The sequence below is a fragment of a genome, unplaced genomic scaffold, assembly GCF_019419815.1.
Source record: "Pyrus x bretschneideri cultivar Hongxiangsu unplaced genomic scaffold, Pyrus_bretschneideri_v1 Contig72, whole genome shotgun sequence".
NCBI classification, from domain to species: Eukaryota; Viridiplantae; Streptophyta; class Magnoliopsida; order Rosales; family Rosaceae; genus Pyrus; species Pyrus x bretschneideri.
The window spans coordinates 1,833,298-1,858,279 of NW_025999812.1; the positions used below are offsets into that span (position 1 = coordinate 1,833,298).

Here is a 24,982-nt window from a genome sequence, read left to right on the forward strand (position 1 = left end):
TAATTATAAGTAATGCTAAAGAGGTAGTACAATGTCGTCTCCTTAACATTTTTCTTTGATTATATATTTATCACCATTACCTCATGTTATTTATGTTGTGGATATGCCTATGTTAAGATTTTCAAATGTTTATTTAGGAAAATAGCAATAATAACATGAATTCTTTATCTCTCTCTCTCTCTCACACACACACATATATATTACTACTATGGAGAGAGAGTCAGATGCATAAGAAAGAGTACATACATCTCTAATCAATGCAGCTACAAGCACATATAACATGGAAGTTCAAATAAAAAAGATGCGTCAAATAAATTAATATTACGTGACAACGTAAGATGTGCACTACATTAATTAGGACTATTAGGAAGATTGAGTAAACTAATATTTCCTTAAACATTTCGGGTGGATGAATACAGTTGGTATATTATATTATATAACGTCCTATAAAATCAAAATGATGTACCTAATTAGAATGACCAAAAAACATTTGTTGGAGGCATGTTTTTAGAGGGGTAAATTTCCTGGCGAATGCTATCACTAGTGTTGGTTTTTTAGTTGATGATTTTAATGTTTGAGATAAAACTTTTTCTTTGACGGCTTTCTTTTTTTAGTGTACTCAAACGGATTGCCCTAGGGGTTTTGCTCTTTAATGAAGTTTTTTTCTATCAAAAAAAAAAAACATTTTGGTTTAAATTAAAACGATTGAAATGAGTTTAGTAAGAAAATAAATGGGACATGCACACTAAAAAGAGATTGATTAAATTGGCTTTAATTCATTTAATCCAAATTAATAGAGTTCATGGTGAAACAATATGTATGTAATAGTCTAAGCTATGATCATAATAGATCATGATGAGTGCCCACTACACATAATATGTGGTACCCGAGATCAACTTCAGGTAACTTCTTTTAGACATGGAGAAAAAACAAATTGATGAAGGTAAAGTGGGGAGGGGGACCATGATGGCATGAACCAGGAAAAGCCCTGAGACATGGAAGAAGAGGGACCATACACACACACGCACGCACGCACGCACGCGCACGCACGCACGCACACACCATATATATGTATTGCTTTTTAATGGAAGGCATCTCCCTTTTTTAAAGAAATTGAGGACTAGTTACTAGACTCATTTTATATCGAACTTTAACGACTCAAATTGTCTATTTTGTAGTATTGATTAGGAGATAATCCTTGCAAATTAAAATTCAATTGAATCTAAAACCATTTGCCGATTTAATTGCTATGATGAAATTTCAATGTTTCTTAGAACATAGTGTTCGTCATTTTCTTGAACTCAAATATTTCTAATCAAGTAATGCTAGGGAGACTAAATTTATAGACAAAATTTGCAAACCAAATGATGTGTCACCAATATGAAATGAGCGCATTTATCAACGCTTAAGTGATCATTCAACTATCAACTTAGACCATCTCCAAAAGAGATGTTAAATTTTAAACATAAAATTTAAATTTGAAGGCTTATGTGGCACATTAATCTTTATTTATTTATTATTATTTTGTTCCCCAACCAATATGTCAAATTTAAACAATTATTTATTACATTATTTACTTTTTGTAGTTGTAATTAGTATTTTAAAACAAAAGATAAGTATAAAAATTATGAAAAGCATTTATTAATTACTAAAAATAGATTTGAAGCTGCTGTCAAATTTGACGGCAACTTCCTCTGCCTTTTCATGTCATGCCATATATAAATTGACATTTCGGTTGGAAAACACTATTGGATGTCTTTTTTTACTATTATTGCTGATGTGGATCATTTGACATCTCATTTAGAGACGCTCTTACATATCTTTTTTTACAATATAAAATAAACGGACACGATTTGAGAATTATGAGGATTCGGATAGGATCCTGGGGAAATCAGTATTCGTTTTGCCTGTCAATAAGTAGTACGTGACAAGCCATGTGGTGAGGTGATCGAAGATGCCTGCTCTTTCAAACTCTGCTAGCAATAAGCCAATTCGCATTTCATGATAGCATGCCCACTAAGTATGCACACGTTTTCCTTTTGCTTTATCGCAGTGAAAAGGAATGTGATTTGACCGATTTCTCGATTCATGATTATATGACTTATCGATAAATGGTTATTTGTAAGAGTGAATGTTTAAGTTCTGTTACCCTTTCTCCCCTTTGTCTTTAATGATTTACTGAACGCGTACGAGCTGCTAATATCTGTTGATCGTGATTATACGGTGACAAAATCATCAGTATTAATCTTTTGATCGTGATTATATTTTGTGACAATTATTAATTAATAAAATGAGCTGCTAATTAATAAGAAGTAAGAACTACTAATCAACAAGTCAACAACAATGCATGTGACAGGATCTCGGAATCGATATGTATTGGTCCATGAGTTTGAGCGTAAACAATTATATGTCATGCAGGCGTTGGTAAGGTTACGATGTCATATGATGAAATATATGAAATGAGAACATGCAAGGTTCCTGGAGGGCCTGCTGTGGTGGACAACCAGTAATGTCACAAATGATCGACCACGGGCAAACTGCGAATATTTGGCCTACTTCTGTCCATACATCTCTTACTCTTACCACCTAGTGTTGAATATATTAGCTTGACGAAAACTTTTCGGTTCTTCGAAATCTTTTAACAGATTAAAAACTCCAGATAAAATATTTCCGAGTATACTAGAAAATCTCTGTATCTGTGGTCGTCTTCTATGTAATAATTGTGAGGGGGAGGGGGTTTTCAATGGGGTCTGGCCAATTTTCGTGCCAAGTGATTGGTTGGTGGCTTAAGCTTGCATGCATGTTCAGTTGTATATTTCAGATCCATGGTAAAGTTTATTAGGATTACTGAGAAAGTTCAGCTAAGAACTTAGAATGTTCTCCTTATTTATAGCACTTTAGTTTGAACTTAGAAGCGTATATATTATCCTTTTTAAGATTTCTAAGTGCTAATTGTAAAACGCACTTCAGCATATATTTCGCATTGGACTGGGCGTTGTGGTGCTACCTTACCCGAACCTAACCCATTAATTTGGATAATAGGACCTGTTCTGATAGTGTCAAAGAAAATATATTTTAAATCAATAAATAATTAATAAAAAACAAACGTAATACTAAAAACCTAAGTGAGATCAAAGAATTCAACCGTAAAGACTTAATCTCACATAAGTGAGATCAAATCATTTGGCTATTGTTGTAGTAAGGCTTTTAATAATTTTTTAATTTATGTAGAATTGTGAAAAATAAAAAAAAATAAAAAAATAAAAAAAATACTTGAAGACCCTTTTAGTTTCGGAGAAACCCTCGAGTCGGATTCTTGTGTGTGCAAGGCTTTCCTTCTTCTTCTCTTTCGATTTCGTCATCTTTTCCATTTCATTCAATTTGAATTTGAGGGGTTAGAGTTTGCGAATTTATCCAAATCAAGGCCAACTGAATTTATGATAAATTTCAGAAATTTGGAAAGGTTTCATGTTGAATTTGGATTCTTTTGGGTCGGGCTGTGAATTTGTTGATGGATACGTAAGATTGTGAGGCTGGGGCTGATGGCCAAGATTCGGGTGCAATTTTGTTGGAGTCGAGGAGGGAAGAGGGAGATAAATTTTTTTACTTTTTATTTTTATTAATTTATTATTTTTAAATTTTTAATATACATATAGGCCCATATTAACACGTGATATCCAGTTATTATCCATATAGGCACCACATCACAGGTTCACGATTATTTTAATAGATAGCTTAACATATTTATGAAAATGTCTCAGAATTATAATTTTAGGTACCAGATTGGGACAAAAAAAAAACTTAATGTATGAAATGTTGAAAATAAAAAAAAAACTTTAAGGTAGTAAAATGAGATTTATTTTAGTTTTTGATATTCTAATAATTTAAAGGGAACTTTAACGAAAAAGTCACGATACTGTTCATTTTAATGAAAAATCATATTTTTATACTAAAAAGTCAATTATAGTATTATTTATTTTAACTTTTATTTTATTCTTATTGTTAAAATTCAAATATTTCAAACATTTTTTTATTAATTTTTCTTAATTTAAATGATTTTCTCGTATGATGCCGGTATAATTCGACATGACAAGACTGGGAAGAGGGAAAATTCGTTAAATTTGAGTCCATCGTTGTTGGTGGAGCCGAGCAACATGGGATCAATGGATCAACAATCATGTCTGGCAATGGCAGGTTATGTCTCCAATGTGGTACTGGCCCTACAAGTTTAACAAGCGTGGATTGTGAGTGACAGGTTGTACAACAAAAAATAAAACTGTGTCTGGGAATCTTTTCCACAAATAACAGAAACAAAATGGCTGTTCTAAGACAATGCTACGAAAATCAAATTTTAGAAGTTAAATTTTTGAAATAAAATAATGTGTTTGTTGATAATTAGATTATTAATTAAGTATTAATTAACATGATTATTTTTTATTGGTAATACATTATTTGATTTATAAATTTAGTTTAAAATTTTAATCTTCCTAGCATTATCTGACAAATTATCTGTTGCATCATGTTCCAACTTCCATTTTAAAGACAGAACATAAGCTTTTTTTTTTTTTTTTTTCCTTTCCAATTTGTGGTTTTTTTTTTCCTTTCTAAATTTCGTTGGTGAACATGTTTTCTTTGTGTTGGAAGGATGAACAAATTTTTAAAAATTTAAATTTTGTGGATCAAATTGTATATACTTTAGGTGTCGTTTAATACCTATTTCATTAATGGATCCAGATCCTCTCCGGATCTAAGGATCCTGAGCATAGCAATCAATTGATCTGGTTTGTTGCAATTTGATTCAACGGTTATAATTATTATAACTTTTAGTGAAACCCCCTGCTTGTAGCCTTTGAATCAAATTTCAATGGACCGGATCAATTGATCCCTAGGATCAGAATCCTTAGATCCGGAGAGGATCTGGATCCTGCATTAATTTTTTTAGTAATTATTTTTACTTTTTATAAAAAAAAAAAACTGAAAGCTCAGTTTGTGAGCATTCAATTGTATTTATTTTAAACATTTTAAAACAGTTACTAAATAAGCTATCAGTTTTAAAAATGAAAATTGAAAAACATAAAATAAAAAATTGAAATGATTATCAAACGGGTCTATAATTCTACAAATTGAAACACATTTGTACCAAATATTTTTTGAGGAAATATGATGATAATGAAAAACTTCAGTTCCTCAGTAGATTCATAAATTGTGATTTTTTTTTTTCAATACATAGGATATTGTCTACACTAATGAACGAGAGAACGGGTTAAGCCTCATATGGGCTAGCCATGGTAGTTTTATTCAAAGTCGCCTTTGAATATAATAGAAATACCACTAAACCGTAGTACTAATTGGTCCAACCTTTATTTTTTAAGAATGCTAATTTAGACATGATAGGATAAGACGATTCAAAAAGGGCACAAATAATTGTATTTTACTTCTTTTTTTCCTCTGCCAAATTGTATTTTTGTCACATCCCGGCCCGGGGTCCACCACATCCCGGGCCCGCTCCACCACCGTAGCACGATATTGTCCACTTTAGGCTCCAACCACGCCCACATGGTTTTGTTTATGGGAACTCACACGAGAACTTCCCAGTGGGTCACCCATCATGGGAGTGCTCTCGCACGCTACTAACTTAACTTCGGAGTTCCCATGGAACCCAAAGCCAGTGAGCTCCCAAAAAGCCTCATGCTAGGTAGGGATGAGAATATAAATATAAGGACCACTCCCCTGGGCGATGTGGGATCTTACAATTTTACTTGAATTAATAGAGTATTTATCAAATATAGCCAAAAATTAACTCTTAATTTCAAAAATATCACTTTTTATAAAAACTTTCAAATATATCCAAAATTTCACTTAAATCGACACAAATACCCTCAATTTAACAATTAAATAAATTAAAGGTTTTTTAGCTATTGTTGTCTCAAGTTTCGGTCCAACTTCACCTTCACTTCTACACTCCACCACCACAACCTTATCCCCTTAGACCCAACTCATCATTGACATTGAGCACCGTTGCAGTTACCGCAAGTGGGAACAGCAGAATTTTAATCATGCCTTCAACGCCTTTTTTCTTTCTAATATCATTTTTAGTTTTAAATATAAAAATAGTTTTTAAAGTTAATTCACATATCATTATATGATTGTATTTGTAAGATCCACGTGGTGCCACATCATTACACTAGCAGAGCAACTGACAGATTTTTCACGAAAAAACTAAAATGATCACGATGGACAAATTCAAGGAAAGACTAAAATAATTCATGATAAACAAATTCAAGAACACTACTATTGATTATCATTAATTATTAAGGACCAGATTAAGGAGTTATGTCAAAGTCACGAATCATTTTGGCTAAAAGCCTTTAATTTATTTTATTGTTAAATTTGAGAGCATTGGTATCTATTTAGGTGGAATTTTGACTATATTTGATAGATACAGTGTTTTGGATCAAGAAAAATAATACCATAACATGTTGAGTAATTTTAGGAGCAATTCTTTTCTCCACACTATAATAAAGGTGATCAGTCTCTTTCCATGTGTTGGATTTCTTCTAACTGGTTTATAACTCCACCTTTTACCTAGAATCATGATAATTTTTTAAAGTATGACGTTAAATTGAAAATATTACATTGCATTTGGATGAGAAAATTTTAAAAAGTTAAGGAATTTTAAAATAAAAAAATTGAATGACCGGATTTTACTTTTCAGAATTAGAGAATTCTTCTGTTTGGTTAACCTAAAAGGAGAATGCTATTTAAATACGGATTATATTGTGCGTATAGGATCATTAATATATAAATGTGATATAGTAGTTAAGAAATGTACTAGTAGTGGTGGTGGTGGTAGTGGTGATGATGGTGGGTGGTGGTGGCGGCAGTGATGATGGTGGGTGGTGGGGGCGGCAGTGGCGGTGGTGGTGCTGGTGATGACAGTGGGTGGTGGCGGCGACATTGGCGGGGGAGACACCAGTATGGGTGGTGACGGCAGCCGTGATGGTGACAATGATGGTGGTAGCCACTCATAGTTGAGTTTTTTTGTAATTTTTTTATATTTAAACTCTTATTCATGGAAATTTGAAAATGACAATTAATTATATGAAATTTAAACTTGGAATTTGAGGTACCAAATTTCGAATTTTTTTTTTTCAACGCAAAAATTCTTAATTTCTATGTTTATGAATCTAACCAAGAAATTGATGCATATCAATTTAAAAATTTTGACACATCAACTATGTGATTCATAGATATATAAGCCATATTGGAATTTCTATTGCAAAGCCCTATCAAATTTCTATTGCAAAGTTAAACACTCTTAACCACTTAACTATAAATTCCTTCTATAATTCTTTCAACTTTTTACATAAAAAGTGAGATCACTAGTGAGTGATTTGTAAATATTCAAATTGACGCATGGTAAAATTCAATGTAACTAGAAAAAATCAAACAACTTAATCACCATCAATAATTCGAAGACCTTGATTTATTTTACCCGTTTTACAAATCTCAAGAATAAACCCATCAAATTGCACATAACTTGGGGAGATTCTACTAAATAGTCGAGCATATATCGTCATTCACATTTTTTTCATCACGTAACTTGCACATGATACATCTCACTCACCTTCAAGATCGCCCGTGCACTCCTATATAGTACGCCAAGTGAATGGAGTTAGTAAATATCTTAAATAATATTATACCCTTCGACTTGCCTTAATCCATCAACTACATGATTCATCCATATAACATGTTAATTGCTAATACAACGTGGCGGTGTAATAGTTACACTGCATGCTAAATCTCTTTACGTGATTCAATATGAAATGTTTATTATGACCAATATATGTACTTTATGTCCCCAAAAAAAGTGGTAAGTTGAATTTACTAGACTGAGATTTGAAAAGGGGATGAGGATCCTCTTTGTCAGGATCCTAGGGATCCTCATATTCTATCTGTTCATCATACATCTTATGGTAAAAAATCGATAGTGTGGATGCAAATTTCTTCCTTCTTGTTCTTGGACAAAATTGCACTTACAAAACAAATAACACTTTAGGTCAAGGCCAAGGGCCTCACGCACCCACAATGATTTTTTTTTGGGGGGGGGGGGGGGGGTGGGGGACGAGGGGCTTTGGCCGAAGAACCTCTGATGCCAAAGGTTAGAATTTTGAGGGAAAATTGTTTGAAAAATTTAGAAAATTTTGCAAGAGAGTTGGAATTGAGTTTTGGAGAAAATGAGGTAGTATTTATAGAGGTATGGCCGGCCCCTTTGGGAGGATGGGGACCGGCCACTTGGATGGTTTTTTGGATGTGATTCATAATGTGTTAGCTAATTCATAAACTAATTGAGTAATAAATCAATTAATTAGCTAATTAATATAATTTGAAATGAATGATTTGAGGGTTACCTTGTGGAGAAGATTTGATGAGGATGGATGAAATAGGTTTTGAATGATTACCTATTTTGAGCACTTTTGATCTTAATTGAGTCATGATTGTCCACTGTTCGTGTGTAGGAGTTCTGGTATTCCTCAAGAGTAATTTTGTCATTTTTACCCTAGAATCCACATGTCGCCGCCATATTTTTCTCAATTATTTTTGGCTCCATAGTTAGGTATTGTTTGTATTTAATTTTGAATTAAAAAATTAAAAAATAATTTATAACCACACAATATACAATTAACGAATATGATGTGATGATTCTTAAGATCCTTCCAAAGAGGATTCGAGTGGGATCCAATGAATATAATGTTGAATGTATGCATGGTCGTGTTGGGTGTGGGCATGGTGACATGATCATGCATGCCATGGGAAGCAAATCTTAAATGGGAATCAAAAGAAATTGCCTACTGTGCTTTGCCACCACTCCCCACCTGCTCGAGATATGGCGAGCGCCACATGATTTCCACACCCAGGAAAAAAAGGCATCTTTGCTGACGTCACCCGTATCTCTTAGGAGGATTTTCATGGGCCCCCACCTTCCCCACCACACCCCTCTCACTCCTCCAACTTTTTACCCTTTGGTTTGCACTTTCTATTGTCGCACAAAACCTCTCTTTGCTCGTGTAATTTTAACAAAATTAAATTTGTATATAAAATTTACAAACTAAACAATATGTTATTAATAAAATTAAGTACATTATCAACGGTTAAGTTATAATTCAATTATCAACCTTCATTATATTTAGTTTACAAAATATAGTCTTCCACTATGTGCTCCTCATATGTTTAGTGATTTGCATAAATACAGACAACCCACCACCACCCCTTAGCCTGTCAACCAATAATTAAATATTATTCATTTCATTGGCATTATTAAATTATATTTATCCTTCTTTTTTCTTTTGCTCTTTTTTCATTGCTTGCCCTGTAATTCAAAAATCAAGTTGGAAAAAATTTGCAAGATTTGGGATGAAATCTGGTCGGATCTTGCTTGGTGGGATGTGGATATTGGTGGGTCTTCCTCCTCTTCTTATTTCAATACAACAAACCTCCCTTCTTTATCATTTCCTCCTCCTCCCATAGAAAAACACCACCCACCATACAAAAACAAGAAAATAAAATAAACCTCTAGCTATTTCTTTTGGTATTTGCCTTGTTCTTGAACCTTCATCTTCATCTGTGTGAAATGGGGATGGCTGCCACAGACTCACAGTTCCATGTTCTAGCTGTTGATGACAGCATCATCGATCGGAAGCTGATCGAGAGGCTCCTCAAGAGCTCATCGTACCAAGGTAAATAAATCCTCTGCGCTTGAGGTTTTGAGTTCGATTTTCCGACATTCCAACAAAAGAACAAAAGAGAGCAAATCTGATGAAATTCCAAGTGTTGGGTTCTCATTGTTTTACTATATTAATGTTGGGTTTTGATTGTTGAATGCAGTTACTACAGTTGATTCTGGTAGTAAGGCTTTAGAGTTTCTGGGTTTGTATGAGTATGATCAAAGCAGTTCAGATTCACCTTCTGTTTCCCCAAACAATCAACAGGTACTACTATCTTCTTCTCCAGTCTACTCTCAATGTCTCAAATTCCCAAGCTTTTAATTAATTTTCTCTCTATTTTTCCTTCTTTTTGCGTGAAGAAATTATATAAAAAAATATGGGCTTCTAAATTTGATTTGTTTTGTTGTGGTTGTGCAGGAAGTGGGAGTGAATCTTGTAATTACAGACTACTGTATGCCTGGAATGACAGGATATGATTTGCTCTGTGCTTTTTATTTGTTTATTTTCTTGTATTCCTTTCTCTCTTTTCTCCTTCATCATTATATTCCCTTGCTTTTTTCTTTTTCTCAATCTTTCTTTCCCCATTGAGATTTGCCTTCCATCTGTCCAGTACAGTTTCCTATTCTCCTACCCTTTTCTTCCATTATCTTGCACTTTTATTTTTGTCTTTATCTCTCTGTAAAAAAAATAATATAAGCTTCTGGTTTCATCGTAACGATTTAAATAAGAAGGAGAGAAGAGAGAGATCAGAGGAGAGAGAATCTTACTCTGTTTTATAATTGTCGAGTTGCCCACTTAGGTTTGAAATATCAATTAAAATCTCCTGGAATATTTTCCCTTTCAATTTTTCATCCCAAAATAAATCAGGTTCCAGATGTCAGTCACAAGATTTCCTTTGTCATGTTCCATAAAGTTTATAGGAATTTTTATTTTTATTTTTCAGGAGTCTTCATCTCTGAGGAACATACCTGTTGTGATCATGTCATCTGAGAATGTGCCTTCAAGAATCAACAGGTAACAGAGGACAAAAGAACAAACCTGATTTGCAACCTTTTCCGTTTGCAATTTCTCTCTCTTAGGTAGCCAATAGTGATTTTCACGCTCCGTTTTCTGTTTCTGCACTCCTCTGTCTACAAGAGAGGAGCAGAGAGAACGAAAAAAAAAAATGAGAGCGCAAAAATCACTTACCATAAAGTATTGTAGAGATTTGGAAATTTTAATTCTGAAAAGTTTAGCCGATTAATTATGTGGTTAATAACAGATGCTTGGAAGAAGGGGCAGAAGAATTTTTTTTAAAGCCAGTGAGATTATCAGACTTGAGTAGGCTTAGACCCCATTTGATGAAAGCCAAGTCCAACAATCAAAACCAAGAAAAACAAGAAGATGAATCTGAAAGTTCAGAGACTCAATCACAGGAGCAGGAGCAGGAGCATCATGAACTAGAACAACAACAACAACAACAACCGCAACTGCAACTGCAACCGATACCGCCAAACAGTAACAAGAGGAAGGCAGTGGAAGAGGGGTTTTCACCTGATAGAACTAGACCAATATACAGTGGAATCGCCACTCTGGTTTGATTGATGAAGGTGTCCAAGTTTTTTTTTCTCCTTGTGATTTGAACTGTATAATTCTATTACCCATTTTCGTTTTTTTCCATTTCAGCTGCTGGTTGACACTGGCCGAAATGAGTGTAAAGGGTTTTTCTTGCTCTTTTTTTTTTTTTTTTTTTTTTTTTTTTTTGCATGTATACAATTTACATGGAAATAGTTCATTCCAATTTTGTTGTGCTGCTTAAATTAATGACATAAAGTAGAAAATTAAATAAATAAATCATGTATATGAAACAAGATTACTGGATGTTGTTGATCGACAGAGTGTTTTCCTTCCTTGTTTCCTTCTTTCGTTTCTGTTTTTTTTTCTTGTAAACATCGACCGATGGGTACATTAAATTCATAATCAGCCTGAATATAAACGTTTTATGACAATAGATTTGGGTTCAGCCAAATTGGAAAGAACAGTGTGTTTTCTTTAAGTTTGAATCTTAATTTAGATGTATGTGGTCCAATCTTCTAGTGGATGGGGTATTGGGTTTCCGCATAGTTCTAAGTTGGATGCTCTCCCTCCTTTAATTTATTGTAATAGCTTCGAACATTCTTCTTTTTCTTAATAATAATAATAATTAAAAAAAAATCTTAATTTTTATAAATTTAGTGTAAATTATTCTTTTTTGGTCAAAAATTAAAAAAAAAAATACAAATAAAAGGTTCAAGACTCAAGTCACGCTCAAGCAGTCACCTAATTGCAAAGCATGTACCACATCATTTGCCTCCTGAGTCTGAAACCAAAACAAAAAGAGCATATCTTTCACGTCCTCCTCGCTATCAATATCGTACAACTGTTCCTCAAATGAGAAATTCTTCTGTGTGGGAGCTCGATTTAGGGTGGTGTGAGAGGAGGTGGGACCAACAGTGGGTCAAGATTTTTAAGTCCGGTCTCTAACGTTAAAATTCCTCCCGTAAAATCCTTTCATCCAAGTCTTTTTTCTCATGTGAGTTGAGGTGCGTTAAGAGCCTTGTACGTGGCAAGGCCCCTATAATTTTCGCTAAAAACATTTTCTAAATTGCGGTAAAAGCTAAAGCACACCCGACCACCCATGTTCTGCCTCTAATGCATCTTTTAAACCGGGAAGAGGTCATGACATTGTCCCCAACACTTCACCTTTGTCACTGTAAATAGCACTTCTCCCACAACACGAATGAGAGGGAATCCTCACGGTTAAACCCATGACAATTAAGTTTGGATGGTACTATCCACATGCTATTTTTTACCTCACACACACCTCTTAATTTATGTTCTTTAATTTTCTTCAATTTATTCGATCTGACAGTCGAAATTAAATAAGATGTATAAGAGGTAAAAATAAGTGTGTGATAATACTATCTTCAGTTTAACAAGTTCATTACCTTTTAGCTTTATCAACGTTAATTAATCAAAACTAATGGCGCATGAACTTAAAATGTGGATTGGTAATTAAGTAATCTGCTAAACTAATGGATCCAACCTAGCAGGCCATTTTGATTACATAAAAAGCCCATTGTGATGTTAGGCTTTACTACTCTTTGTGGGAGAGCTTCTCTAGTGCACATGACCATTTGCACATTTCTTTCTTTACCGTTAGATGTATCACATTCACAACGTCGTCTCTCCTTCCTCCGTTGATCATCCTTTTCTGCAAATTTCACAAACAACAGAGTCAGAAAATAATTTTCTTCGGTGAAAAAGGAGTCAGATGTGGTGTTAATAAAAAGGAATATAGAAGGATGAATTGGGAAGATGGTGAGACCATCTTATAGAGATAAAAACCAGGAAAAAAGGTGGGTTAGTGAAAGAAAAAAAAGTTCTTTCATGCGCGACTTTAACGCAGACTCTGTAATATTTTTTTTTCTAAATTCTTGCGTTCTCCACCTAGTTACCGTCCAGCCCCACCTTTGCGTGCCCAACTCCACCTAATCCCACCTAGGCATTCACTTAATATGCTTTCTGATTTTGTAACTGATTAGGAGTAAATCGCAACGGTATCCGACCGTCCGCTCCTAGGCCCATTTTAAAACAGTGCCTAAACTCATGGCTGGCCATCTCCTTATGAATACTCCATCAACACTAATGTATGATAAGTTTTTGTTGCACACTTACGTCCTAAAATCCTCTTTCTTTTCAGAGAAACTGACTTAGACATACAAGATCCATTAGCCAAACCTCCCCGCGTGAGGTTTTGGCCTTGATCAAAGGTTTTATTTTGTTTTGTAGGTACAATTTCGTCAGGACTGAAGATGGTTGAATTTTGCTAACACACAGTACAAATATGATAGGGAACTGCTCAAGCCTTGGAACATAAGAGCAATTTCACTTTTAGTTGGTGGTGGTGATGACTGAATTAGGCATGGGATCTATTTGGTTATCTAACCAAGGATCAAGTTGACTCAAAAGAGATTATAATGACTTCAAGAACAAGGATCAAGTCTCATATGAATTTCTGCAAGGAAAATGTTAGAGAGATTATGTTTTGTGGACCACATGTAAACCATCTCTTTCACAAAAGTGAGATCTACTTGTATTGTGGATCCTACCTCTATTAGAGAGATTTTATGTCTTTTACAAAATATGATCTTCCTTGCATGCCCCTTCTATAAACCCTCACTCAATTTCTCTCTTGTTAAAATATATTGTTAGGCTCCAGTTGTTAGGGTGGATTATCTCGGATTGGACTAGGTTTAGGTACTTCTGAACTGGCTTGGCATAGACTAAACAGTATAAAAATAGTGAAGTATTTGATGCAGTGCTGGATTAAGTTACAGACTATATATTTTATTTTGCCTTTTTTTAATTTAGCTGGCCCTTAAAAAAAAAAAAACTGAAACCTCGCCCTGCTAGCCACCACGATCACTTCTCTCTCACACAAATCACAACCACCATGGAAAAGGAATGTAGTTTTTTAGCTTAGTTAGAGGAATTATAGTCCATTACATGAGCAGTCTAAAGATGATTGAAAAAATTGTTGATTTCTAAAGTAAATCACACTTAGGTTGCAGAGAAACCAAAAACCCCAAATACAAATTTTGCGACTATGGTGAGATCAGTAATGATGGTTTCAAATTGAGTACAAGCTTCAACAAGAAGATGAAGGAGATGACACAAAAACCGGCCTACATGACGCCAGGTTGACGTCAGCCATGTGAATTAATTTTTTTTTTACGACTAGCCAGTGGGAAACATGTGCGCGTTCCCGATAGCTGGCAAATGGGGGCCCATACTGTAGGTGCACTAATGGGGACACAGGATTTAGGCCACAAGGTGCCACGATGGCTGTTGGATTTCCAAAGGTAAAAAAAAAAAATTGAAGTTGAAATCTAACGGTTAGTGATGTGGCAAAATCTGGACCGTTTGATTTCTAGATCAACGGTCTAGGTTTTTCTGCCAAAATATTTTATAAAAAAAAAGGAAAATGTAAAAAATCTTACCATTGGCCACGTGTCCAATTTTGGGTTGTTGGATTTCGATCTTTTTGAAATTCAAAGGTCCATATTAATTAACTTAATAAAAATTGTTAAAAAATTATTAAAATTTTTTAAAAAATACATAAAAAAATAAAATGAAATTTATTATTATTATTATTATTATTTTATAAATACCTAACCATCATCTTCCACCCAACACCATATTTCAATATTTTCAACACTTTTAATAAAGTTTTCATATACTTTTGTGTTAAAAAAAATGGCTAATTGGATGCTTATCGAAGATGTTACGTTGTGTGAATGTTGGGTTTAAGCTACTCATGACTCGATTATGGGTAATGAGATGCAATTGCGAGAACTTGGGAGTAAAATTACTACATCTTTTTGCGAGAAGCTTGTAAAAGGCTCAAGAAGTGCTCAAGGTCTTCAAGGTTGTTGGAAAAAGACTCAACCAATCGTTTACTTGTTGAAAAAATGCCATCTCTCAAGCTGCCAATAATCTGAGTAGTGACAAAAGTTTAGCGGATCAGGTGACAATATTTTTATCTATTTATTTGTATTACACCCACATTTTATAATATTGTCTTATCCAACATTAATTACCTTGATTATAAAATTGTCTTCTCTTGCATTTTATAGACACTTCAAGCACAAGTTTAGTACAATGCGAACAACAAAAACAAATCATTCTATCGATAGGAATGTTGGGATGTTGTCAAAGATTGTCCCAGATACAAATTTGTGCCAACTGGTCCAGAAGTTGTCATGCACAGCATCCCTCTACACTTTCCACCAGAAGCAGACCCAGACCAACAGGAAGGTGATGCATTTGAAGTTCTGGAAGGGACATCTGAAAGTGCCGGAGCTGACTCGTCCGTCTTAAGGCCTAAACGTAAAAAGGTAGCAAAGAAAAAATGGAGTTCTTCCAAAAGTGACTATACAAAATATATGGACGAACTTGCTTGCCAAGGTGAATTGAACTTGGCGTGGGACGCGTTTAGAGATAAGGCAAAAGCTGTAAATATGCAAGCAATCTTTGTAACTACTGAGAAACGTGATGCGGCTGATGAGAGACAAAGACAACTACTTAATCAAGAAATGGAGATGCTTAGAGAAGAAAGGAATGACTTAACAAGATCGTGACACTATGAACAAGCCTCTAGAAGGAGGCATGCAAGAAACGAGGGAACAAGTGGAGGGGGTCATAGCTACACAAATCCTAACAACGAAGATCCTAGCACCATATATCCTAGATACTCAGAGTTTATGTAATTTCTTATTTATTTTTAGTAGTTTATGTAGTTTCGTATTTATTTTTAGTACTTTATGTTATTTCTTATTTATTTTTAATACTTTATGTAATTTCTTATTTATTAAATTGGGTACTTTATTTAAAATAAGAGATGTTTATTCAACCAAAATAAAATTACAAAAACACACTAAATAAACTCAAAAAAAAAAAAAAACCTACCAAATAAAATTACATAAACACACCAAAATTGTAGTTTTGGATAATGACACGTGGTGTGACAATATTGATAAAAAAAATCTATCCAAAATTATTTATATTTAATTTTTTTTATAATTTAAAAAATAATAATATTTTAATACAAATTGACTAGACAATTTTTTTTAAGAGTAAAAATACACTTGAACAATTACTATTTATTGTAGTCAATTATTATTTATTTGGGTGAATTGAATTGACTCTTGACTAGGGGGGTTTTAGGGGTGGGGTTGCTCTCATTTCTTCATGGATTTGGATCCTCTCTTGAGCCTAATGAGCGAATCCTCCTGGTCAAGAATTGTGTGCCGTTAGATTTTCATCCAACGATTATAATTATTATAACTTTAAAGGATCATACTATTTGTAATCGTTACATGAAAATTCAACGACCCATAATCCTTAATCAGAAGGATTCTCTTCTAGGCCTTAGGAGAGGATCCAAATCCTTTCTTCATAGACTATGATAAGCCAACGATTTCACCGCTGGTCAAAGCAGTCAATGACTAATCAGCGTTGGTAATGATTTTTGATGAAACTCTTTTCTCTCTCTCTATGATTGGATAAAGTTAAAAATAAATAAGAATAAATAAAAAATACAAGTCCCATTCATCCTGATCGCCTACTGTAGGACCCCCCACCACTCTCCGCTACCGCCACGTGGCGCGAATCCCCGCTTCGCCCAGTCTATTTTGCCCCAGAGCAAAAGAAAAATAAAAAAAGAGACAACTTAACAGAAGCTTTGTGGAGCGAGAGGAGTTCCACCATCAAAAGCAGAGAGCTTCGTCACCTTACACTTTCCAATTCTCTCTGATCAGGCGCTCTCTCTCTCGAAGCTTTTTCTCCCAGTAAAAGCCCGGCACTTTCCCAAAAGCTCCACTGAATTCAGGTAAGATCAGCTGCAAACCAGCTTATTGTTCCAAGAGATTCCCCCTTTTTTTTTTTTTTTTTTTTTTTTTTTTTTTTTTGTCTGGTTTGATATTTCGTATTTTGGTTTCGGAATTGTGATTGTGTATGTATGGGTCTGTATTTATCAGTCTCTGTAATTGGGGCGATTTGTCTAGGGTTTTGCTTTAGTAATTTCATGTAATCATGGAAAAAAATCATTTTTGGTTGTGATCGATTCGGTGATGTAAATTGATCAAACCCTAACCTAATAGTCTGTTTGGTTGAAGAGAAAATCGCTCTGAGTTTCTCTGTGGTTCCGAGTAGTGGGAATTTTTCGAGAATTTGAAACTCCAAATGGTTTTGGTGTACTCCCATACCATATATTGAATCCTCTTTTGGTAAATACTTTTTGTTTCTCTGATTGGACTCCATTTTTATTTTCATCCCATATAAGTTATTCTGTACATGCGCGTGAGGAATATGTGATTTTTCGCGGCATTCTTGTGAACGGAACAAGCAATACAGTCCTAGCATTGAATAATATTTTATTTGGTGTCACGGTGCCAAGCATTTATTCATGTTTTGATTTATGTAAACAAAATTAGTTAGTACAGCGGGGAAGTTTCAGTCGGTGTCTTTTTTTGGTTCTTCGATTTCGCTGATTTTTGGGAAGGCTGGAGAAATAGATAGTACTTAAATATTCTAATGCATTAGGATTCTGACATGTGAATCGGGTGGTGTGGAAGTGTATTCTTCAGTAAGTACCTTTTTGAAACGGATATTTCATTCATGATCCCATTGCAGATAAATGCTTAGATCTAATGTGAGAAGTGGTAGTTAGGGAATCAGGTTCATAAACAATTTACTACTTAAAATTTTACTGTTACAAGAGATGTAGTTAGGGAAATGAATAATTCGACCATTTTTGTTTTTAAATGTCAACGAAGATGTAGCTTGCCATTTTTGTTTTTTGTTATTTGTTAAATGTTTCTCTAGAAATTTGTTATGTATAGGCTGTGTGCACAGGCTCGCGCTCTCGCTCTCTTTGGAACACATATTATACACTATTTGATACCATATTAATGCCTGGGCCCTTTTATTTAATTTCTATTATTGGTAAAGCGCTAATTTTCAACCAATAAATTTGAAGAGCTAATTCAAGTATGAATCGCTATTTTTCTTTTGTCATCAGGTTGGTGCATCACATTTATATGTATATGATATATCTGAAGCTGAAGTGAAGAATCCATCAGTCTCGAAGTTCACTGGTCATCTGTGGCATTTGTTTTACAACCAAGAAGGATTCATTTATAAGTTTAAAAATCAATAAGCGTAGCTTTCTTACACAAGAATCTTCCTACTGGAACCTTGGAATATGTCTAGTGGATCCGTTAGACGGGTCTCACGTGAAGATATACAACTGGTAAGTTGTTGAACTGGATTTTTGTTGATAACCTATATCATAGATTATCCACTTATGCTTGTATTTTTTGTTAAAAAATACAAAAAGAAAAAATACGTAAACCATTTAAACTAGGCTATAGTAGTGGAACAGCGACTGTGAGACATTTTCTGATGCAAAGTTGCGCAATGAAATAGGAAGAAAGCAACACAGTGCTTTGTTTATAATACATCTTTTCTTTTCTATTCCTTGTTTTTCCCTTAAGTGCCCATGTATAATTTATCTTAGTTCTTCTGTGAAATCATTTATTGGGACGTAAAATGTAAGTAGTTGACAAAGTGCAAGGTAACCAAGTGAATTTTCATGGCCTTTCTTTATAGTAGCTCTATCTTGGTTTCTCTTGATGTAGGACAGAACTGGGCAACATGGTTTAGATTTGAGTAGTTTAGTGGAAGCGAAAAAACGCATAAAATTGAAACTAAATGAAAATTAAAGATAAATGGAATATCTCGAGGGGCATCATACTTGTTCTTGGCCTCTCACCGAGAATTTTGGCATCTAACCAAACCTTTGGCCTCTCTCCAAAGTAATCCCATCGCAGGATTAGAATTCCAATCTCTGTAAAACAAAACTTTTCTATGCATCTACTCTTTGTTATTCTAATTATTGGAATTACAAGGATATTTATAATGCCTTAACATAGTGAATGCAGCCAAGTAGACCTATTCTAGGAAAGAAATCCTAATACAAAATAGAATACAAAACTAAATCAACTCTAAAGTTTGACAATTTCTAGGAGTTTGAAATACATTGAGTATTAGAGAGTTAAATATAAGATTAATTATGAATGTTCAACTGTCAAAGCTAAGTGATGTTTATTACATTTAGATAAATTTGGTTATTTATTTATTTATGTTAAATTAGCTTCTAGATAAAATCCATTTTACGTCCAATATCATATTTGACGTGTATTCCCCACTTCTAACAAGCTCTCCAAATCTGATATGGGATTAGAAATTAAATGCTTTAAAAAGCAAATCTTAGCATATTGCTAAGTGTGCAAAGTTTGTATGCTTAAGAAATTGAACATGCTAAATACTGCTTCTGTCATCTCATACATAAAATAAAAACAGTAAGCCTAATATAAGATTAATTAAAGCAACAAACCAGAAATAAAAATTAAATTATTACATGAATAAAATGTGATGAAAAGGTGAAAGTTGTAATCTCAAGCAAATTGGTCTTATAACTTCATCCACTACTGTAGGGAAATTAAAACAATCGTGAAAGAAAGGATCTCTAATTAAGTTGACTAATGAGTTGGAGTCAAGGGAGGATAAAGCAAGTAATGGCTACACGCTTGCTTTGTTCACTCAACTAAATGTAGAAGTTACTATAATTCCTTTTTTTGTTTTATTCCTTTCATTCAAGTTGAACATGCAAAATGTTTGTTTATTTTTAGGTGCAAAACCTTATCGAGCGATGTCTCCAGCTTTACATGAACCAGAAGGAAGTGGTAGATACTTTACTGGATCAGGCCAAAATAGAGCCTGGTTTCACAGAACTTGGTAAGATGATATCCTATAGTCCTCTTTATTGCTTTCTTTGTTATTTGTTGTAGTTTGTTACCTTCTCGATGTTTTCCTTTAATCTGAAATTCTTTTTCTTCGTGGTTTTTTTTTTGTCTGTTTCTCCCCTCACTCACAAAATGTTTTATAACATTCTGCAAGCTGAACATTACACAAAGAATTGGTTTGCTTCTTTTTATGGCCCCTAAGGCATTACTTATGAGCATGCCAGAATGATTTTTCTCTTGGGTATTTTTTCAGTCATTTTGGCTACTCTTGTATAGTGGTTGTGTTCTTCTCGATGGGGCCATCAACTTTTATTGCCTTCTGTTCTGAGTTGGAAGTTCAATCTTCTTGCTTGCGGTGTTTCTTTTTATTAGCCAATCTGGTGGACTTTGACAGTTTTAGTCTTGTATTAGCCATCAAAGTTGCTGTAACTTATAGATCTATTCTTTTTCATTGAGAGATCAGTGGTGATGAGAAACCTAACTTATAATCCTTTGAATCTGAATTTTCTCTGCAGTGATTTCGAAATGATTAATCTCCAATGCAGGAAACTTTGTATTCTGAACTGTCCCATGTAATGAATTTTTTAGTTGTATAATTATATTGCAATGACTATGAAATGTTAATATCCAATATTAACTTATGTTTAACTATTTCTGCTCTGTGTCAATAGTTAGAGAATTTTAGAGTGATGTTCTCTGTGTTTGTATGCTCATCTTTACATTAATTCCGGCTGCACTTTCAGTTTGGCAGAAACTTGAGGAAGAGAATCGGGAATTCTTCAGGGCTTATTATTTAAGATTGATGGTGAAGCACCAAATAATACAATATAACAACTTGCTTAAGCAACAGGTGGAATTGATGAGTCAGTTACACTCAAGTGGAGTCACTTCAATATCTAGTTCCAATGGATCTCACATTTCATCAAGTAAGAGTTCTTCTCACTTAGATGGAAATTTTACTATGCTTAAGCTAGGGGCTTTTTTTGTATCCGTGCAAATGAAGCTTTATAGATTCATGTGGGTTTTGATCTGTCAATATGTCGTTTTGGTTATTTAACTTATTTCACAGTAATGGTATGCCTCTTAAAATAAGCAATGTAATAGATCGGAAGAAAGAAAGTAGTGAGGGGCATTCACAATTAAATGCTTGATGTAGTTTGCATGCAGACTAGTTCCCATCACCAACCCCTCCACCCCACCACCACCCACACCACCACCCCCCCCCCCCCCCCCCCCTCCCCTCTCTTCGTTGGTCTCTCTTTTTACCTTAAACAGCTTTGTGATTAAGTTTTCATTATTGCATATAGGAATAATAGTTGCCATTTAGAAATATATCATCACTAAGGTTACAAGTTTTTCTCTTAATTAAGTTTTCATTATGCATATAGGAATAATAGTTGCCATTTAGAAATATATCATCACTAAGGTTACAGATTTGTCTCTTAAAAAGTTTTTACAGATTAACAGGACCAAGAGATTTGTACCCGTAACCTGATTTCATGGTATTTTGCTGCATTTTCAATTTAAGCAGTTAAATTGTAGGGCCTTGGTATAAATAATTCAACCACTTAAATATTTTCTCTTGGTATTACTTAATTTGGCAACATTTTCTTATGAAATATATGGATTTAAATTCTGTATGAGTAAACAGTGATGCGCACAACCTAAATACCAATGACGTAACGACTACTATTTGTCTCCTCAAAATCTTTTGCCCTTCTACCCTCTTCCATCCTGTAGACAACTCTTACTCCATTTGATCACATGTTTCATTTCAATTTCTTATTCTTGCTTTAGATGTCATCATGCTCGAACTGAGGGTATAACAGTGTAATAATTTTGAAAAAAAATTGACAATGTAATACTCTCTCTCACAGTGCGCCAAAACTCAACATGCTACGCACCAGAGCATGTAGGAACAGCGCTGAAGACAGAAAATATACACCATCAAGTTGGTTCCTGCCTACCTAATGCATTTACTAATGGTGGATCTTCACTGCACACCAGTATGCACAATGCTGGTAAAATGTCTGCTCATACCAGTAGGATTGATGTCCAACCAAACATGCTTTCGAACCAGATCTCCAACATAGGTCTGATGCATGGAATGAATGGGGGAATTGTCAAATCAGAAGTTGGATATTCAGGCAGTTCGTACATGTTTAGTGCTGATGGAAACCTCCTGGAAACCCGGCCCGCTATTGGAGATGCTTCTGTTGCAGCATTCAATAGCGTAGAGTCCAATTCACAGTCCCTAAATGAATCACTACTTGATGCAGACAGTTCATCATTTGGTCTTTTAGGTCAGATTCCTCGAATTTTGAGCTTTTCAGATCTGGCAACTGACTTTTCTCAGAGTTCAGGTGATCTCTCTTCTCTCTCTCTCTCTCTCTCTCTCTCTCTCTCTCTCTCTCTCTCTCTATAGAAATTTTTATCTAAACACTAACCATGAGAAGTCTTTACACTAAACATGAGAAATTTCTATCTAATCATCCCTGTTCTAAATGTTTTAGACATACTGGAGAGCTATCCTAGATCACCCTTCTTGGCTACAGATGATAACAACTTCCTGGATTCTCGTGACAGAGAACATCAAGGTGAGGACTTAGACATATCTTTCCTTGTTTCACAGCAAGGGGCTTTCTGATTTTGATCCGTCACTCTTACAGGAGACAATAACAGATTGGACACCGTCTCAGAAGGTGTAAGTTATGAAGATTTTGGCAGTGAATAGTTATAAAATTCCAAATGTAAGTTAATCACTTGTATAACTTTTCTGTTTTCCGACATTTAATATATCTTTGTTTCCTCCAATACATTTTACCTCTTATATCAAATTTTTTTATGTTGCTGCGTACGTAGAAATTGTGTTTAACATCGATAAGATCTAATTATTGGATCTTCATTCTGTGGATACATTTGAAGCTCACAGTTTCTGCTAGAGGCCATGATAACTTACTACATCAGTAGCTTCACCTTTATACTGAATGTGATTAGAGAAAATGAATCTTAGTTCCATAGCTGCTTACCCGGAAATCACGTTTGCAGATATGCAAAGTTTTGTAGGCCAAGAGTTTTAGCTCATATAACGCTGTTAAAATTACTATATGTACTTACATAGGCACTTACTTTTGCCTCGGCTTTGTATACAGGTAAAATTTCAACCCTAGGAGAGAAGAGCTTGTACATACACCATTTAAGATTTTGTCTGGTGTGTAAAATTCACTGATGGTAGTGAGAATGACAGTTAGGGTGGTTCCTTACAACAAGAGGACATCAATGCTGGAAACCGTTATCGAAATCGTTTTTGTTATCTTGGATATTCTGCTAGCTGCTGCAGGTTTTATATTCAGTTGCTTTTTTTGAGGTATATTTTATCTTAGAAACAAATGTAGTTTGTTTTGATGACGATGATGGTCGTGATGTGACATGTCGCCTATCGCCCTTAAAAAAGGAGGAAAAGGAAAACCAGTGCTGCAGTTGGAATTGTTGATAGTCGATAAAGAAATTTGGGTATTGTGGTTGGTTGATCTGATATACAAAATGTAGTTTTGTTTTTCTTTTCTTGGTCTGGAAAGAAATGTAGTTGAATATAAATCAGTGTTTCTGAAGTGGGTAGATATAAATCAGGGATGGGCAAACGGGTCCTGGACCTGCAGGTCAGGGCGGGTACATAAGGTTCGGGATTTTAAGTTTTTATGTATTGTGTAAATTTGCAGACATGGTGAAATTTGAAGTTTTATAACTCAAAAATGTCGTTGTGGTTGCACTTACAAATTGCTTGTGGAATAAATTAATTTCGTTGTGGTTTTTAACCCTAAAACCGCTACTGATTGTGATTAAATGAATAGCTCTTGGTTTCTAGTATTACATGCGGTGGAGATGAGATATTGCTTGAGATTTTTGGTGTATGACTTAGTTTTGAATTTGGCAGCCACCCCATAATCGGGTGTTTGAGTTTCCAATTTGGTTTCCAATAATTTGCTCTAACAAAAAAAAGCAATTGGACCGGTGGACCCAACCCGTTTTTAGGTTCGGTTCTTAAGTTTAGAATTCTTATACCGTCCTGCCTTGCCTTGTTACATTTTGGAATAGGTTCGGTTTGGTTCCTTCAAAATTAGGCCCGCAGCCCCTTGTCCACCCCTAATATAGATTACGTCTAATTGGATAGTCTCATAGTGATAGTCTAGTTGAAAGATAGTTCATGTGGTTGAAAAATATGATTTAGACTTGGTTTGGTACTGAGGTGATTCTGAAAAAAGCTAGCATAAAAAAAAGCTAGGAGCTGTTTTTGTGTTTGGTAAACATTCAGCTTCAGCTTTTTTTCACAGTTTTGGGTGAAAAAAAGCCAAAAACAAGAAGCTGCAAAACCCAGCTTTGAAAAATCGGCTTTTTTTCACATCTGTTTTAAATAAAAGTGACACACCCCTACCGAGACCAGGGCGTGCTGGCCGTCACGTGGAAGTGACGTAGCCATGTGCACAGTGCGGAAGCTAATAAAGTAGTAACGTAAAAGTACGAATAATAAAAAATTAGCATACATAAGATAAAAGTAATAAGTGCTAGCGTAAGTGAGATGCTAAGTTCAGAGCTAAACGCCTAGAGCAGTCCAAACTAAAATAGCGTTACAACAGGGCACCTGAAGGTGAACCTACGCTGGTGATCGTCTATCAGAAATGCGGGGAAAGCCCTCTGGGAAACCACCAAACCAACTGAACAGCTAGAACCTGGAGGGACGCAAAACAAAAGCGTGAGTGGGCAAAAACAAAGCTTTTCGAAAACCATTTAGCAAAATAAGTTCTAACCCCTCGCCGTAAAACCTGTATACTTCCCAGAAAATAAGCATATGCACGTATAAATATATATCAA

At 34.7% G+C, this 24,982-nt stretch overlaps 2 protein-coding genes across 2 annotated transcripts; both read left to right on the top strand.

Annotated features, from left to right (window-relative positions):
• Window positions 1-9,275: 9,275 nt before the first annotated feature.
• On the top strand, window positions 9,276-11,585 carry LOC103932160 (two-component response regulator ORR10). Its single transcript, XM_048574496.1, has 6 exons — window positions 9,276-9,737; window positions 9,886-9,989; window positions 10,143-10,211; window positions 10,581-10,588; window positions 10,668-10,739; window positions 10,987-11,585. Exons 1-6 carry the CDS (start codon window positions 9,632-9,634, stop codon window positions 11,303-11,305), a joined length of 678 nt encoding a protein of 225 aa, XP_048430453.1. The 5' UTR covers window positions 9,276-9,631; the 3' UTR covers window positions 11,306-11,585.
• A 5,393-nt stretch (window positions 11,586-16,978) lies between these two features.
• LOC103932161 lies at window positions 16,979-23,866 on the top strand. Its single transcript, XM_009341711.3, has 8 exons — window positions 16,979-17,136; window positions 18,328-18,558; window positions 20,000-20,105; window positions 20,857-21,039; window positions 21,991-22,476; window positions 22,627-22,710; window positions 22,783-22,863; window positions 23,266-23,866. Exons 2-7 carry the CDS (start codon window positions 18,511-18,513, stop codon window positions 22,845-22,847), a joined length of 972 nt encoding a protein of 323 aa, XP_009339986.2. The 5' UTR covers window positions 16,979-17,136; window positions 18,328-18,510; the 3' UTR covers window positions 22,848-22,863; window positions 23,266-23,866.
• Window positions 23,867-24,982: the final 1,116 nt, after the last annotated feature.